Raw genomic sequence first — 17,672 nt, forward strand, 5'->3', positions numbered from 1 at the left:
AAAATATGTCAAAATAAATCAAATTACTCATTTCTAAAAACTGTGATCCCTGAGAACAGAGTAAGTGTACTCCAGTGCTTGTCCCTTTGCAGGGAAGTACATCCCCTTTCACAGCTTCTAGCCTTTGAAATTCCCATTTGCACTACACAGACTGCAAGTCTACAGATAGCATTTGACAGGGTGCTTTTGGTCTCTGCTCTGATCAGTGTGTTTGCTGTCATGTCACAGTGATCACTTCATCGTCCTCGAGGGAGTACACGGTGACAGAGCCAGAAAGGGATGGAGTGGCTGCCACGTACACGGGTGCCTATCAGTGGCGCCAGACCATCTCCTTTGATGAATGCATCCACGATGACTCCCCCCATTCTGCTCCTGCCACTCAGCAGCTCTCGGTGGACAGTGTGTTTGTCCTGTACAACAGGGACGAGCAGATCCTGCGATACGCCATGAGCAATTCCATCGGCCCCATCAGTGGTACGTATTTTGTATAGGTATACAAATTTTGCTTTTTCTCTTTTGTAAGCAATTAAGAGAAGTCATCCATTTTTTTTCAGCCTGCCCTAGATGGATGTTAACGAGTTACATGAATTACTTTCATTATTTAGTAGCAGTCCAGATCCACCAGTGAAGGAGAGAAATGGAATTGTTGAAAATTTGTATTTTTACTTGAGGAATAGTATTTAAGTGATGCTATGTTGTTGAAATTCACTGGGGTTTATGTCCAATTCCTTGAAATACTCTCAATACATCACCTTGAATCTATTCACACTTGGATGCATAGAGTGTGTTGTTTATCTTTGCCTAATTTGTAGTTCCTCTATTAATTTTTTTTTGGGGGGGGACACTGTCAAAGAAGAGAGCAAAAGAGGGGAATGAGATTTACCATGGGTGAGTTTCTATAATTTATCTTGAAACATAGCACTTTATCTTTGAATTATAGGCTGCTTTTGAAGGGTATTTTTTTAGATGAGCTGTCCAAGCTTCCACTAATATCAGAAAGAAAGCAAAGAGACAATTTGAAATTGCACACCAGATGAGTATAAAACCAGGCTGTGCTCACTTTTGTTTGTAACAAAATAAAGTTCTGCTAATTAAAGGAATAAACCAAACTGTTAGGAATCATGTTTTGAGTCTTGTTTCAGTGACCGGAAAATGAATTTTCTTTCTGTCTTGTTCTTTAGAGAGGTTTTTATGGCTCTTTTTAAACTCAGTATTCCTCTGTACAAGTAACAAGGAGTACATGTGCTATTACATACATATCTGATATCACCTGCATATCACCTGCAAGGCCCTTTCTTCCTGATGCAAAAAGTGTTTCCTTGTTTAATGTGCATTATGAGCACATTAAACCTGGAAACACATTAAATCTGGAACCTCATTCCTGGGCTTAACTGGGTGCTATTACTTGGAGCAAGTCATCAAGGCTAAATATGGTGTCTCTCTTGTCAGATGGTTCTGCTGATATTAACCGGAATCCTTGCTACACTGGCACTCATAACTGTGACACCAACGCTGTGTGCCGTCCAGGAACTGGGAATCGTTTCTTCTGCGAATGTTCAGTTGGCTTCCGTGGAGATGGAAACGTTTGTTATGGTATCAAAACGCTTCAGTACATTGCGAAATAAAAGCTAATGTAGAATTTATTTTCCTTGGGGTATATTGACCCTCAGGACTAGCCATTCCAGCAAAATGAACTGCCCTAAGAGGCTGATTTTAAGGTTAGAGGGTTGCTGGGCTATGTGTCTCAATAATCAAAGTAAGCAAGTTTGACTGTTTGAAGAGTATGTTTTCCTATCTTGCCAAGCATCTTTCCCACTCAGTTCATCTTTTTATAAAGTATGTGGGAACTTAGTTGTGAGAAATTAACTGTAATGCAAGTTCTGGTTAAAATGAGTCAACTAGGTTAAAAGTCCTCAAGGGAGATGAGAAGTAGGAAATGGACATGAGGACAGGGCACAGATATGTGCAATTCATTGAAATCATCTTTTTCACGTTCTACTTTGAAAATCCATTTCTGTTCCAAAAGACTCATATTTCCCAGTTCATTCTAGCTCTGTATTCTTAGTGTATTTGGTTTTTGCCTTGCAATCAAATCACAGCACTAATACTTGTTTTCAAGAGGTGAAATTGTATGTTAATGAAATGTGTCATCCCTATTACCTAAAAAAGTTTTGGGGGCTTTTAAAACCCAAAGCACAAGTCTCCTTCCCCTCCAACCCTTTAATCAACTTGCTAATGAAAGCAATGGCATCACTCTGTCCCTTCCAGTCCCCGATGCTGTGAGTTGGGCAGCAGTGGATTAGAGATGTCTATGGAAAATGAAAGGGGAAGCCTTTCCTAGAGTTCACACTCCCCCAGTAGTTATCATTGCTTCTGATCACCTCAGGTCACATTTTCTTTGGCTTCTCTTTCTTCTGCAATTTCCTGTGGCATCCCCTTACTACTCCATGATAGAACTTCTCCTGGTTCGTTTTCTTCTTTTTGGTGCAGAGTAGCTGAGAACACAGTTACCTCAAAACTTATTTTCGGGTTATTAATATCTCTTAAGAGGTATGGTTTATCCAAGCCGTGGCCTAAATACAGAAGACTGCTATAAACCTAGAGTTCCCAGTTTCTGTTTTTCTGGCATCCATATTAAATGCATTTTTGTAATAACTGAGATCCTTTTAATGCCCTAGATATTGATGAGTGTTCAGAGCAGCCAGGGCTGTGTGGCAGCAATGCTGACTGCAACAACCAGCCGGGAACCTACCGCTGCGAGTGTGTTGGGGGATACCAGTTTGCAGCAGATGGGCGGACTTGTGTTGGTGAGTTTCATGTTTCTGAAAAGCATTGCCCACCAGCCTTTGGGCTGTGATCCATCTCATGGGGATAGAAAACAGTGCTTCATGATCTGTGCTGATTTTTTAGCGTGAGTGGAGTTTGTGCTGCAGCATATGATTACTGGGTTTTCCTGCATTTTCTAAGTGCTGTTCTTTTGACTTTTTGGGGATTTGTGTTTTGCTTCTTATGTCTAATCCATAGTTCAATTTAACAGATGAGATTTCCGTTACAAATTCATCCCTTGGACAAGATAATGCACAGCTCTAAACCAGTGTGTCTTGGCTATTGCAGACCTATTCTGAAGTGATAATATATCATGATGAAAAAGAGTTGTAGCTGCAGATCACTGTTAAAATATTTGCAATTTGGCTCTTAGGTAATTTTTAATGGACCATTAAATATCATATTCAGTAGTTGTCACTAAACTAGTTTATTTTTCTGTAATTTGACAACTTTTTTCTGGAGGAAGCCTGAGTTAATCTGTATTTGCTAGACTAAGGTTGTCCTAACAAGGGATATCTTTTCTTTTTCCTCTTTGCCCTGTTTTTCACTCAAGTTGTAGAAATTCCTTTTGGAAAGAGGAATCCACAAATGGTAGATAGAAGAGGGATAATGACAAATAACGAAAAAGGAATAATGACTCTACCTCTAGAGCTGCAACTGTCAGGATAGGATGGAGATTTTTTTTCCTTGTTAGAATTTTTCTTTGCAATCTGACAGTAATTCTGTACCAAAAAAATCTATACACACTCTTCAAGTATGGCTGGAAGTTCCTCTTTCTTTTGGAAAGAATTGATAACAGCTGAGGATTTTTTGCTTCTGTTGTGACAGCTTTGTGGTGGACGTTTAGCTCCCCTTTGATCAGCTAATGCATCCAGGTCGTTGCTCATTATAGCCAAGACTGTTCTTCAGCAAAGAATGGGGAGACTTCATCTCACAGCAGAGAGTTGCATTACTTTCCTTGAGTTTGTGTCTTTGCATGCTGTGTATTACACTCCATCACAAGCCAAATTTCTCTGCTCCAGTAAGAATTACAACTCATGTCTGTTCCCTAAGTCACAGTGCACCCTAATTCTCTTTTCTGCAGAACAGTCAGAAAAAGCAGCTCCTTCTACCAAGGCCACTGGAAGGGATAGGGTGAGATGTGGAAGAGCAGTTTTATGTTCCTTCCATTATGTCCAACACTGAAGTTTTGTGACTTGGACCTGAAAGGGAACATTCTTCCCTCCAGCCATGACCTCACCAGCTTCACTCTACCACTTTCCCATGAAGCTGATGTTCCGCTTTTAGCAAGTGCTAAGTAATTCCTTGCCCAGCTTGAAAGATTTCAGTTTGATCCCTTCCTTCAACCAAAAACAAATTGCATTTTTAAGGCTGAAGAGAGAGAAGATAAACTCTAGTTTCCCAACAGATTGAAAATAAATGTCATAATAACCTTTTCGCAGTAGAGGGTCTTAAAACCTACCAAGAATTTGAACCCCAGAAGGGGCAACAGCAGCCCTCTATGCTTTTGCAAGTTGCTCTGGGATACCAGTTCTGACTCAGCTCCTTTGGAGCCAGCCCTTTTTTTCATACCAGCTGTGTGATTCACTGAGTACTTTATAAGAGAGTTGTAAATAAATCTTGTCCTCCTATTTGTAGGATGAGAAACAGAAAGACTTGGAGACTCCCTTTGAGCTCCAACTCTTACCTTATGTATTTATAATACTGTTTTTAATTAATTTCTTTTTAATCCAAAACTTACTTCATCAAGATATTAGTGGTTCTAACAATGATGTCATTTCCTCCAGAGAAACCGAAAAAATTAGTGTTTTCAGATTTGGCTCTGATAGAAGATTTTTGTTATTTCCCTGCTGACACTGTGGTAGTTTCCATCTGTGTGCTGTGATGAAATGAACATTGTAGACTCATGTCTTGGCTCCCTTTCAAATCCTTCTCATAATTGTGTAAAGACAGCTTCATGTTACAGCAGCCTCTGTTAGAGCAGCTGGAACTCTGTTCCTAGATGTACACACTGGACACCCTTTTTCAGGCCCAGAATTTTTGTAGTATTTTACCTCTTTCAAGTACCATGGTTTCCTTCCCTGTTCTCTGACTTAATAGGTAAGCATAGGCAGAACTCCAGCAACTTCCTGAAACAATTTATGTGCAAAGTAGTGCAGTGCTTTCAGAGCCACAGCTGTCAACATGAGAGAGTTATGAAAAGCTGCAGGTCTGGTCCCAGATCTCTCCAGTAGTTGACAAATGTGTTTATCTCCCACTGAGTGAGTCACAGCTCCTATTTGTTGCCAAGTGACAGCAGCCGTGGGTCAGTACTAGGTTAGTGTAGCAGGTCATCTGAAGAATTCCCAGCGCGGTGAACTGGCCACTTAGCTAATATGTGAGTTAGCTCTGTGAGCTGCCCTACATTTCTTCATTCAGGACTCCTTTAGACAGCCAAAGCTGGTATGGATATTAGGATCTGTCACTATGGTAGCCTTTCTGCCCCATTCTATATTAACAAGCACCTGTGAGGTGCTGAGAACAGTCAGTTCATTGTAAAACATTCATAAGATTTAACACCACTGAAAGGGGAGATTTCAGGGAAAAAAAAATAAAAAGAAAGAAATCCCAATCCCCCAGAGCAAAAACCCCTCAGTTGCTTGTTTCCTATCTCTCCTGTAATCTTTCATAGATGTTGTTCTCTTGTATGAACTTACTATGAGGCTTAGACTTTGTGAAGGCAAGTTCAGATTTTCATCTCCTCTCTTGCACATTTAACTTCCAGCTGTGGAGCCTGAGGTGAACCATTGCCAGAGGGGCACACACAACTGTGACATTCCTCAGCGTGCTCAGTGTGTGTACACTGGAGGGTCTGCCTACATCTGCACCTGCCTCCCCGGCTTCTCCGGAGACGGGCGAGCCTGTGAGGGTGGGTAGCACCATTTATTGTGGGGCTTTTATACTCTGCATTGCACTACTGGGCTGGTCTTTGCTGTGTCCTATACCTACTTGTCATTTCAAGTAAGAAATTTCATAGTCTGAGTCCCTCAGGCAGGAATTTTTATTGAGCATTTCTCTTTTCCTCCTCTCACTTTTGAATTTACTTTTTAATATTTGATTCATAAAAGGTCCGAGATGAGACAGCTGCAGGAATTGCAGTAGTTGCAGCTGCAAACCTTTGTCTACTGCAGTTGTTTGCACTGTATTGGTTTAAATTACAAACTTGGTGAAACCAAATGCTCTGGTTATGTAAAAAAAAAAATTGCATTCTGTTTCATGTCAGTCTGAGTGCAGTGGGGGAGCTTTACCTAATTACATGTTGGAAACATGGCTAGCCAAATCCTATTTCTCTTGCTATGTTAAGTCATTTCTTCAGGAAACATGGACATGTATGTCTAAAATACGTGTGAATTAATAATGTCTATTACCCTTTGGAATAGGAGAATCCTGGGATTTGCTGAGATAGAGAACCTAAAATACAGGCATGCTTCCCCTTCCCCTTCTTCAGCCCCTTTTTTTATCTCCCTTGCATTTCTGTACTAGATGTATTTCCAAAGAACTGTCTGTATGTCTAATCAGATACCCTAAAATAGGGTAGCCTATTTTAGAGCCTAATAAGAGCCTGAAAATGTGACAGGTTTGTACTTTATTTCATCACTCTGATTTCTCCATCAGAAGGAGCAGTCACCTGAGATTGATCTTTTCTTTTACAGATGTAGATGAATGTCAACAGGGCCACTGTCATCCAGATGCTTTCTGCTACAACACTCCTGGGTCTTTCAGCTGCCACTGCAAGGCAGGTTATCGTGGGGATGGTTTCCGATGTGTGTTAGGAGGTAAAATTCTATAGTTCTTGAAAGTTGGACCAGAAATATAACTTGGGATTTTGAGAATATATATCTTAATTTGGTTCCCTTCTGAAACACAGTGCCTACTTCCACATTGCTGTCTTTATTCTTCTCAAGTCTTTCAAGTTTAGGACTTTACCAAGCTTGCGTCAAAACTGTATCTTGACTGCTATCACTTTTTCATGGTGTTCTGTTCAATGTCCCATTTTATGTTTTGTTTATTCTATCCCCAGCAGTTTTCAGCCCCAAGCTGATACTATCTTTTGAAGTTGCCTTGTGTAAAGGTTTGGCTGTGGGGGTGATTTGGTTTGCATACTCAGTAATCACTTACCATAAAATATCTGGAATTGTTAGCAATGCAAATGAATGCAATATTTGGAGGAGAAAAGTGAAAAATGAGACCAAAGTCACGAGGCTCTTGTCTGCAGCAAGATCTAGATGCCTACATGCCACATACCTGTGGTCTAGAAAGACTACAGTTTCCAGCTGGCACTTGTTTCTGTATTTATCCAGATTATTCTCTATTTAGGAGGAAGTTCTTTACCTTCATACTTCTGTTTCTCCATCGTACTTTGAGGCTTGAAGTATAAAACTCATCTTGAAGGTGTGCTAAAAAAAAAAAAGGAAGGAACATTGGAGCACAAAGTGTTGTTGTTGTTTTACTTTAATTCAAAAGCATGGCAAACCTATGGGACAGCAGTCAGGTTTTGTAGATGGTGAATCTTTTAGCCAGAAAATAAACCCTAGCTTCTCAGTATATTCAAACCAAATTCTTCTTCCTCTAAGATTCTTGCTGGTGGGCATTTCTCAACAGACTGAAACTCAAACTGTGCAGTCAAGAGTAACAAGAATATCCTAGAGCCAGAAGGAAAGAAAGGTTTTGGGTATCTTGTTTGGGTTGTTTTGTTATTTTTTAACAGTGGAGGTGCTTGCTTCAAAGTGCTTGTCTGTGTGGCATGATATTACTACCTGAGACTTAATTTTTTTTTTTTGCCTCTATATTCCTTAATTCTGAATTTCTGACCTTTTTTCCCCCCCCACAAGTGGATGCTCAGCTTTTGAAACCAAAAGGCAAAGGATTGTACAGAGGAGAGAAAAAAACATCACAAAGTTGATTCTAGTTTTAGATCATATTTACATGACACTTCACCATGTGCACAGTAACACGTTATGTGAAATCACCCAGTGCTTGTAGATTTTTATATCATAGGTAAATTTCAGGAGGATTTCGAGTGTTTAATTCTTAGGCATAGCTTTCACCACTTTGTCCATCTTTTAATATAATTTTTAGCTAACATTTCATGCATGATTACCCATGTGTATTTTCATTTTAGTGGTAGATGAATGAGGAACTAACTGGTGTTTGTGACCTGTTTCAAAATATTTAGCTAACTATCCAGCTGATAAAAGCAAAACGATTTCTCCTAGAGGAGAAACTTGATGTGAATAACTTGAAGCAAATCAAACCTTACAGCTTCCAATTCTTCAGGCAGAAATGTAGAGGCAAGAACGTTGTTTTCATGTCTGCCACATGCCCTTTGTAGATGAAACAGGTGGTTTCATAGACTGATATTTGCAATCAACCAATTAACTTTATTACAGGGACACAATTAATTTCTTCTGAGTGTATCTGATGATTTACTTAAGTAGGGGGTTGTTTTGTTATTCTTAACACTTTTTCTTATGCCGTGGTTAGTGTGTCTAGTCAACTGCTATGTGCATGGTATTATTTTGTAGTTACTTTATTTCCTACTTATCCTGTACACTTATTCGCATTCTCTGCTTAACACAATTGTCTTGAATAGGGATTTTTCCATGTAACAATTTTAATAGCAGTAACAAAATATTTTTCAGAGTTTTGTATCTACTGTTTTAGTGGGTGGAGATCTGCCAGGCTTTGTTAGTCTTCATATACGCCTCACTGATATTCCATTTAATATGGTTTTGTATTACCAGTAGAAGACAGGCTTTTAGAAACACAGTATCAATTATATGTTTTGAGCAGTAAAAAAAAAAAAAAAAAGGTAGATAAGAAGTCTCACTTTTGCTGAATTGTGACTGAAGTACAAAGTATTTGTGTTGCTGAGCTAGTCTGCGTCAATGGCAATGTTTACAACTTAGCGACTGCTCCCTTTTTAGAGTTAATAGAACAATAGCTGCCCTTGGGGTGTCATCTGTTGCTAAAGTTTTAGTGCTTCTAGAAAGGATAAATCCATCAGTTAATCATTGCCAGGGACAGAAACAAATTATACTTTCTGAAGCCTCACAAAAGTAGTTTAGTTTACTCTAGCATTTGAGTTGCTTCAGAATGGAGATGACGGAGGACGCTGTATTGTATTCAGCTGTAATTAGAGACCCTTTCTCCCACTTTTACGCACTAAGGTTTTGAGGTTTTGATCTAAGAAGTTTCAGTGTAGTAACTGAAGTTTTTCCTGTTTGTTAATAGCATGGAAAGTTTCATTCATCCAAATAATCAGTTCTTTTTGCTGTTCTCTGTTCCAACCCATGTGTACAATTACTTGCTTGTTTGGTGTCTTTATTATTGTATGAAACCTACTGTTAAGTCTCAATGGCAACTCTTGAAACAAGAAAAATGGATTTGAGTCACAGACATGGGAATGTCTGTAGGAGTGATCCGGCAGGTTAATGAAAGAGTTAATGATGCTGGAATGTCCTGCTGCTCCCAGCTATTAAGGAAGTCTGTACTTCATTATTTCCTCACGCTTCATTTTTCCATTTCAAAAAAACCAGATGTCTGAGTGTTTCTACCCCTGCAGACCCCAGACACTGTTTACTAAACAGAAACAAGCCTGGATTCTTGGAACTAGGAACTGTTAAGAGCTGTTGTCTGATCATCTGTGTGCAACTGGTTTCACATGAGAAACACACTTACCGGGACAAAACTGTAAGTGAGGAATTACAAAGGAAAATGAAGGGACAAAGGGAAGCTTTTTCATTCGGGTTTTTAATTTTTTTTTCCTCCAGCATCTAAGGACAGCAATTAAAAATGTCAATATTAGTCTTTGAATAAGAAAAGTCCATACATCTCAGTTTCTCATCCTTTTATTCAGCTTCCAGCTTTTTTAAGAGAAGTCCATAAATAATTTTCTACATGGCTACTACAAGAGCAATCCTCTATGGCTAAAAAATTCCTTGAATATTTGTATTTGGCTTTAATTTGTTTTTTTCTCCATTCTGTTTATTTCTTCACATATGTGAGAAATGTGTACGTGTATGTTTTTCATCTCATCTTTCCATATTCATGCTACTTCCATTTTCATTTTTACAAATTCCATAATCTATTTCAGTGACTTTTAAATTCCATTTTTTTTCTGGTAATTCATTAATCAACTGAAAAAAAATCTTTAATACTCATAAAATACCAATTGATTCTTCTGAAAAAGGATCATTTAGCTGAAGTTTAGGACGCACCATTCTATATATGTAGTCTGACTTGTACTGTGTTCCACAGGACACAAATTCTTCATTGCACCTTAATTCTCTGTTCTGCTCTACAGCTTCTGTCTTAGGAGCATTTTTCCATACACTCATTCAATTTCTCACTGTTGTTTTGAACTGTGTTTGCCAGAGCTGGATGCAGTAGTTCTTTAATCACCTCCCCAGCCTAATACTCTTCTCTATGCCTGTATATTCCCTGTGTATAGGATGAATTATTTTTTATACTCTCTCACAATCCTTACACCACCAAACTGTGATCTGCTAATAGCTTTTTTGGGTTGTCATTTCAAAGATTAATCTATCTTTAGAGGCTTGTCTACACAGTTTATTCCAAGGAGCGTAACTCTACATTTACATCCTGTCCTTCTCATGCGGCCTGTTTCACTTCCACAAATGATGCAACCTATGGTTGTATATCTTCCTCTGGAATACAAATGATGGAATTAAATTTCTTAATAGGGAAATTTACAAGCAATACTAAGGCAATATGGGAATTTACCAAAGATACCACTAGTTCATGATTCTTGACTTCTGACTCAGATTATTTCCTTCAGTTTTTAATTATTTGCCAAATTAAGTGCTTATTTTCAAAAATTATACAGTCCTGTGTGCATAAATAGTGCACCATAGGAAAACACAAAGCTATTAGGTCAGTGTATTACCTTCAGCAGTCAAGCATACACTGCAGTAAAACACAGTGAGGATGGGGTTTTACTTAATTTTACAGCAAATGCTGATTGGTAATGTTTAAATGCATACACTGAAAAATACTGTAACTTATCCTGCTGTTAATGAGAAGCTGATGTTCCCCCCTGCTTTTTTTCATCACCAGTGATTACCTAGGTCCTGCTTTTATTGGTTGTTTCATCTCTGGCAGAATGAACTAGTCCTAGTGTAACTGTTTTTATCATCATTGACATGATTGTTTGCCTTGCCTTTCAAATGTGGGTTTCAAGAATGGTAAGAACCTCCTGAAAATCAGGGCTAGTTATCTCGGTATATGGAGCTTAGACACAGGCGTGGTTTTCCATTTACTACACTCAGGTGCAGTAGTAGGTGTGACAGCATCATTACACCAGGTTATTTGCTCTTGGCTCTCCCAGTTGTATTTAATGGACTTTTTCTTCATGCCAATCATGAGATCAGAGAACTCTCCTAATCCTAATTGTTCTGTATCTTTGAAGAGTCTTGACTGGATGCAATACTACAGTACTTATGTTAAAGGCAGGCTCACTAAGAAACCACATTTAAGCAGCTCAAGTGAAGAAAATTTACTGGCTCTTAGGTTTGTGTCTGGATGCCGGCTTAAGAAGTAGCCCTGGTGCTACCTAAATATGTGCCCTTTCTTGTTACTGATTTTGTCTAGCTTGTGCTGTTAGCTCATCAAGGCAGGAAATGTGCTTAATTTGTCGTGTCAATCTCATCTTTCAGATTCTGTCATAGCTAGAGTAATTCTGGAGAGTTAATTAATGCTATTTGCAAAATCAGAGCATCTTCTCCTAACCTCACTGACTAAAAAGTATGGCAGTATAAGCAGCGTAAGCAGACTATTTATCCCAACCCACTGTCATCTGTATCCAATATTATTGTGCCTTCCTTGTTGCACAGGCTACAATGCTGGACTGGGTTTCAACTTGCATTTCTTTAGGTGCCTCTTAGCTGTAAGCATAGTAATCCTGGCCATAATTCAGAGATAAGAAGAAAAAAAATGGAGAATGGATTCCAAATGCTTGGTTGAACTATAGTTTAGTCACTTGTTTGGTTGATAAGTTTTAATACTGGTTCAATTCATATTAGAGAGTCAAAACAAAATGTTGAAAGATAGGTTAAAATTATTGAGTCAGCACAGATGAACATGGTAGCCCTAGCTTTATTTCTTTTCAGAATGTCTGTTTGACATAGCTTACTTATTGTACTTGATACTGTTAATAAGGCGATCACTTGTATAAGGGATTTTTACGAGCAAAGTAGTAAAATATACATCTATTCCTAAAAGTGAGAGACAATAGGGTTTTTGAAAATATTTTTATGCAAATAAAATTGATAGGTTTTTTAGAAAGAACAATTATATGCTCTGCCTTCTAGAAATTCAGTACTAATTTTGAAAATTATTTTGTTTGACAAGTCTCTTGTTTTCAGTGTTGTTAAGTGCATAAGCAGACCATTTGTGAGATTGGCCTTGATCACTGCAAGATAAGTTCTCTTGAAAAATACAGTCAGAATTCCTGAGTAAAATCTGCAGATATTAATGTGAACATTGTCTTGAAATTAGAACAGATATTGGTATTTCAAGCTGCCGACAACACTAATATATTTTATGTGTAACCACTGGGTCCTACCTGGGAGTGTATACACCCTCCTTTCCACAATTCACATAGAATATTGAGTAAAAAATTGTAACCTGTGGGTATATACCCTTTTTATGAGTTTCTGATGTGAAGAGGAAAAGGAACAGTTTCTACCTTTTTTCTTGTATCCTACTGAGGAGGAGTTAATAGTGTTTCTCAAAGCTGATAGGAATTAAATTATGATTTTTTTTCTGCACTGGACAAAAATGTGCATAGGGGCTAGTTTACCAATACTCCGTGTTCCCCCTTCCTTCTCCCATGAGCAGTGCCTATAATGAGAGTTTAGAATAGAAAACCTGTGGCAAAACCATCTGTTTAATGGAATCAACATTTCTTTTACCTGCATACTGCATAGGACACTGAATACATGAAAACAAAATCCGAGACAGATAATGGTGGCTTTCCCACAGGGCCTGGTTTTGTAGGTTGATTCAAGGCTCTCCACCACCCACATTAAAATCTATGCCAAATATTGCAGCAGTTGTTCAGTGAGCTGTTCTCCAGTCATTTATATTTCTCTAATTATTTCCAGGTGCATGAAACTTGTCCAAAGCTTTTGCTTGCATAACTAGTTTAAATATCAATAAAAACCTCCCTTCTTTTTTACAGAACAGAGATTTACACCACAACAGTCTGTGGATGCATGGGATTAGCTTTTTGCTCAGCTGGGGTCAGTTGAGTCTGAGCCACACAAAACTAATCCTGTCCTGATCCTGGCAGTGTAAAAACAAGTAAAGGAGTAAATGGAATTGTAGTGTTAAAGACTCTTCAGCAGACAGTTTGTGCTAAGTATTTCTAAATGTCTGTAGAAATCATTGACAGGGAAAGGATACTCTCCCAAAATTACATCTTTCTCTCCCAGGGATCTAAAGTGTGTGGTAAAACCAAGCCAGATTTCTTTGTCTGGAGAAGGAAATATATTATTTTTATTGTATTCTTTTAATTTCATTATGTTCTTTGGCTTTTAGAAGATGTATTGATCCAGATGACTTTCCCTACTGCATGATAGATAATATAGTAAGAAGGTGTAAATTTTAGTTCAGACTACTTTGTAAAATTGAAACATAAAGAGTCAGATCCTTGAATGTCCTGATCTGATGTCTGAAAAGTTTTTTTTCCTTTGTAGTCTCTGCAGTAATATATATGCATATGATGTAGCCAATGTCCATGGTATGTTTCTCTGTGCTTCACCAGGGAGTGGACAACCTGTCCCTGCAATTTCTTTCTTAGATCCAGAAGAATCAAATGAGTGCTCAAACTTCATAACCAAACTTTAAAAACCTAATATAAATCATAGCAATTAATTGGTTCTCCTCCTAAGATCTGTAGAGAATTTGGCATCTGCCTGATGTTGTGCTTTTCTCTTGTGGCTTTGAAGGGAATCTCAACTTCTAGCATTACAAAGAAACCTTCCGCCACTGTAGGGTCTGTCTAATTAGTCACATTTTAGGGCTCATGGATAATTGCCAGTGAGTAGACATCAAGGTCAAAAGTCAGACAGAATGTGCTTGCTCACCTGCTTCAAGGAGAACAACCATGTTTTCCAGCTTCTGTTTATGACCCTTCAATGAAGGAAGATGCAGGGGACCTGTTTGTTCTCTTTTAACTAGGCAGTGAAAGATAAAATAAGTTTAAAGCAAATGTGTCACACTTACATAGGGCAGACTGGTTGAAGCTGTTCTGAAGGCACGTGCCTTCAAGGTTTGTAACAGTGTCATGTTCCACTAGAGGTAAGAATTCTTGTGGTCAGCATATGCTAACTGTTAATGGACTGTAGTTATTAGCTAAAACAGAAATATTCACTGGGGTTTGTTTTGTTCTCTTGTTTTTTTCCCCAGAAGTAGAAAAGACCAAATGCCAGCATGAACGGGAAGTAGCTCTTGGCAGTGGAGGTGCTTTCTTCCCAAGGGATGTAAGAGTTGGTCACTTCATTCCCCAGTGTGATGAGCATGGGAATTACCTACCCACTCAGTGCCATGCTGGCAGTGGATATTGCTGGTGTGTGGATAGGGATGGAAATGAGATTGATGGCACCAGAAGCGGTCCAGGAGTTCGACCACCATGTAAGTGGCTGAAGCAATTGTTTCTTGAGGGTATCTCTCCATCTGAGTGCTGTCTCCCAAATGTGGAGCTTAGTCCTTCCCTGTGATACAGCACTGACTTGGAGCAATGCAGGTTTCTGGTGTCCCATTGTGGTATGTCTCGTGCCCTTCAGTGACCCCAACACACACTTTTCCTTCAGCCAGGGCATCTGGACAGCTGTGGTAAGCTTCTGAATAAGAAGGTTTTCTAGCTGCTTCTTTGCCTTGAAACTGTGAGAGGCCCAGATAGTCCCTGCCTTCTGGGAGCTGTAACAGCTGACTTGCCTCAGGAAATGAAGGATGTTCCTTCCTACGTCTTCCTCACTTCAGCTGCAAAATAAGATAGATTTTTCTAAACATTTGAAGCAAAAGAGCAATTACAGAGGCAAACATGAAAAGACTTATTATGTCAATTGCTTCTTCTCTTTCAGCCAAAGGGAAAATTTCAGGAGCTTTCTGCATCTGATTATAGTTATTAGTGTTTGCTTATAGGACTGTTTCCTTCTTAGAAGGCTGGCTGTAATTGTGCCTCTGCAAATAGTAAGGAACCTTGTTGTGATGTACAAGCTAATTTTTTGCCCATCTGTTTCCTTCTCTGTTAACAAGGTCTGAGCACAGCCGCTCCCCCTGTTGTTGTTGGGCCATCTGTTCGACCAGACACGGTACCTCTGCCGCCAGGAACGCACTTGCTTTTTGCCCAAAGTGGTAAAATTGAACATGTTCCACTAGAGGGAAACAATATGAAGAAAAACGGTGCAAAAGCACTCTTGCATATTCCAGTAAGTCATTTACTATACTAAGTCCATATTTTTTAGAAGACTTCCTAGCAAAGATGAAAGCTGCTGTTTGTCTGCATACCTCAATAATATATGTTGAAAACACAATTTTTACTCTTCATTAGAATTTCAGTATGCCACCAATTTGATACTGAAAATTCCTGACCTGACTAGTTAAAAATCTTAAACCTAAGGTATAGAAAAAAATAATTATTTCCTTTTAAAGAATGGCTCACAATAAATCACAAGACAAAAATCTAATCTCACATGCCTCCAACAGCACATGCCTTCATATAAACACTGTCTATTCACACTTCTATTGACTTTCTAACTCTGGTATAAAAGTTTGGGAGACCTACAATATCAGTAGGTGGAGAGGCTCCTTTTTCCATTCCTACTCCCTAAAAGTTTTTTTCCCAAGTCTTAATCTATTCCTGGGTTTTTTCAGTCAGTTGTCTCCACTTCTTGGCTACACATATATTTTTCTTTCTTCTTTTTTTGCTTCCTTGTCCATGTGTAAGCCCAGTGGGTGGTAGATCTTTTTCCCATGCTCATTACTACCATCTCAATAATCTTTTTTCCTAGAAAATGAATTCCTGATGCTGAGAACCTCTCTTTTCCACCACCTGTGTCACATGCGAGCCCTTTTCACTGGCAGTTTCATCACATTCATTTGTTTTGCCCAAGGCCTAGGATTTTTTTTTCATTCTAGTGTTGCTTTGTTTATAAAAGATGGCAATATCAAGTAGCATGCTGATCTCTTTTTTTTTCCTTATATATTATACTGAGTAGTTAGTAAATCAAGTACTGGCTAAATTATCCAGGTTCACTTCATTAAATAGTACCATAAATTGCTGTGATGTAAGGTCAAAATCAAGGTTTTGTCCCTTATGTAAAGTTCTGCTGCAATAACATTAAAAAAAAAAAATGCAGTATAAAAAATGGTCCAGTAAGGCTGAAGGTGACATGATTCCAGAGAATGGATTGTCACCTAGTCTCATTATTTACTTGATCTGACTTGAATTAATTAATTAGAAGTATCTTGAGGAAAGAACTTCTAAGAGATAAGATGCAATTCTTTCTTGAAACTTTCAATTGAAAGGAAACTTTCAGTCTCTGCTAGCATTTTTGACTTTGTGTTGTCTGTGTTGTGTATTTGCAAAGTGGTACCAGAGGTGTTTATACTGTTTTGCAACCCACAGAATTAATGTACAGTGATGAATAAGTGCATCTGTTTTAATTCATGGGTTTGGAACATCTTTCTAAGAAGCTGTGTTGCAAAAGCAGCAACAGTGACAGATTTGGGAATCCATGTGCAATTGTTGCTTTAGCCTGATAGTCCCTTTGATTTGCCTGGGGGAGGGAGTTAGGACTAGACTTTGAGTTTAGAGTTCAATCTTCTTTCTGCCTGAAAATTTGCATATAAATTCTTGTTACTGAGAATATTGTTTCCACCACAATGATTTATGTAGTACTTGTTCAAGCTAACTTTTATTTTAAACCCTTACTTTGCTAGAACTTTAATTTAGAGTGCTACATAGGAAGCATAGCCATAATACATGACTTGGATGTCAGTGCAAGCCAGATTTGATGGAAGTCATTATTCTCCCATAAAGGGAAAGAATGAGAGGAAAAAGGTACATGGAGGGGTGACACAGTAAAATATCAATGTGAACTTTTTTTAGATGGCTATGCAGGTAAAGCTGTAGAAGTCAGACAAACTTTTCAGTACTAGTATCTCCAATGCTTCTTTGAAATAATGGTGAATGATGTCTGATAGTTAAAAGGGACTTTGAACTGGAAGTATTTTTCTAAGATATTTGACAATGTTACCCAATGATTTTCTTTGCCTCTCCTCCCCATTTCCCACATTTCCTCAAGAATTTTGTTTCTTCAGGCTTGAGACTTAAAAGCACAATTTAATGCTACCTGATGAGTAACTGTTGTTTATCCTAAGCTGATCTAACTTGCCTGTTGTCCAACAGGACAAAGTTGTTATTGGAGTTGCTTATGACTGCATGGACAAGATGGTTTATTGGACAGACATCAGCGGCCCTTCGATCAGCAGGGCCAGCCTGCACGGTGGGGAGCCAACAACCATAATCAAAACAGGTAACAGCAGAAAATTCTCTAGGAATGGTATTAGACTTGAATTTAGTAATATGTACTAAATTGCCTGAGCTGACTAAGAGTTGTGTTTATTCATTAATATGGAATACCATTGGAGGGTGTCTGATATTTGTTTTGGCAAGCAAGGTAGGTGCTGGATAGCTGAGATTTTGTAACATGTAGTATTTTTTTTCTCTCCTGAACTTTACCTGTTAGCAGCCTCCTCTGCTGAGAAAGGACTGGTGA

The 17,672-nt window shown here is 38.5% G+C and overlaps 1 protein-coding gene across 1 annotated transcript in view; it reads left to right on the plus strand.

The window, feature by feature from the left end:
- NID1 (nidogen 1) overlaps positions 1-17,672 on the plus strand; it is a gene marked incomplete at its 5' end in the record, with an annotated part of 43,108 nt that overhangs the window by 14,832 nt on the left and 10,604 nt on the right. Inside the window, 8 exons of the mRNA XM_084202533.1 lie at positions 229-474; positions 1,450-1,593; positions 2,679-2,807; positions 5,591-5,734; positions 6,519-6,641; positions 14,299-14,523; positions 15,148-15,320; positions 17,303-17,429. Of these exons, the coding sequence (XP_084058659.1) occupies positions 229-474; positions 1,450-1,593; positions 2,679-2,807; positions 5,591-5,734; positions 6,519-6,641; positions 14,299-14,523; positions 15,148-15,320; positions 17,303-17,429 (1,311 nt within the window). The remainder of the gene's footprint in view (positions 1-228; positions 475-1,449; positions 1,594-2,678; positions 2,808-5,590; positions 5,735-6,518; positions 6,642-14,298; positions 14,524-15,147; positions 15,321-17,302; positions 17,430-17,672) is intronic.

Source organism: Fringilla coelebs, assembly GCF_963513975.1.
Source record: "Fringilla coelebs genome assembly, chromosome: 3".
In the NCBI taxonomy this organism is placed as follows: domain Eukaryota; kingdom Metazoa; phylum Chordata; class Aves; order Passeriformes; family Fringillidae; genus Fringilla; species Fringilla coelebs.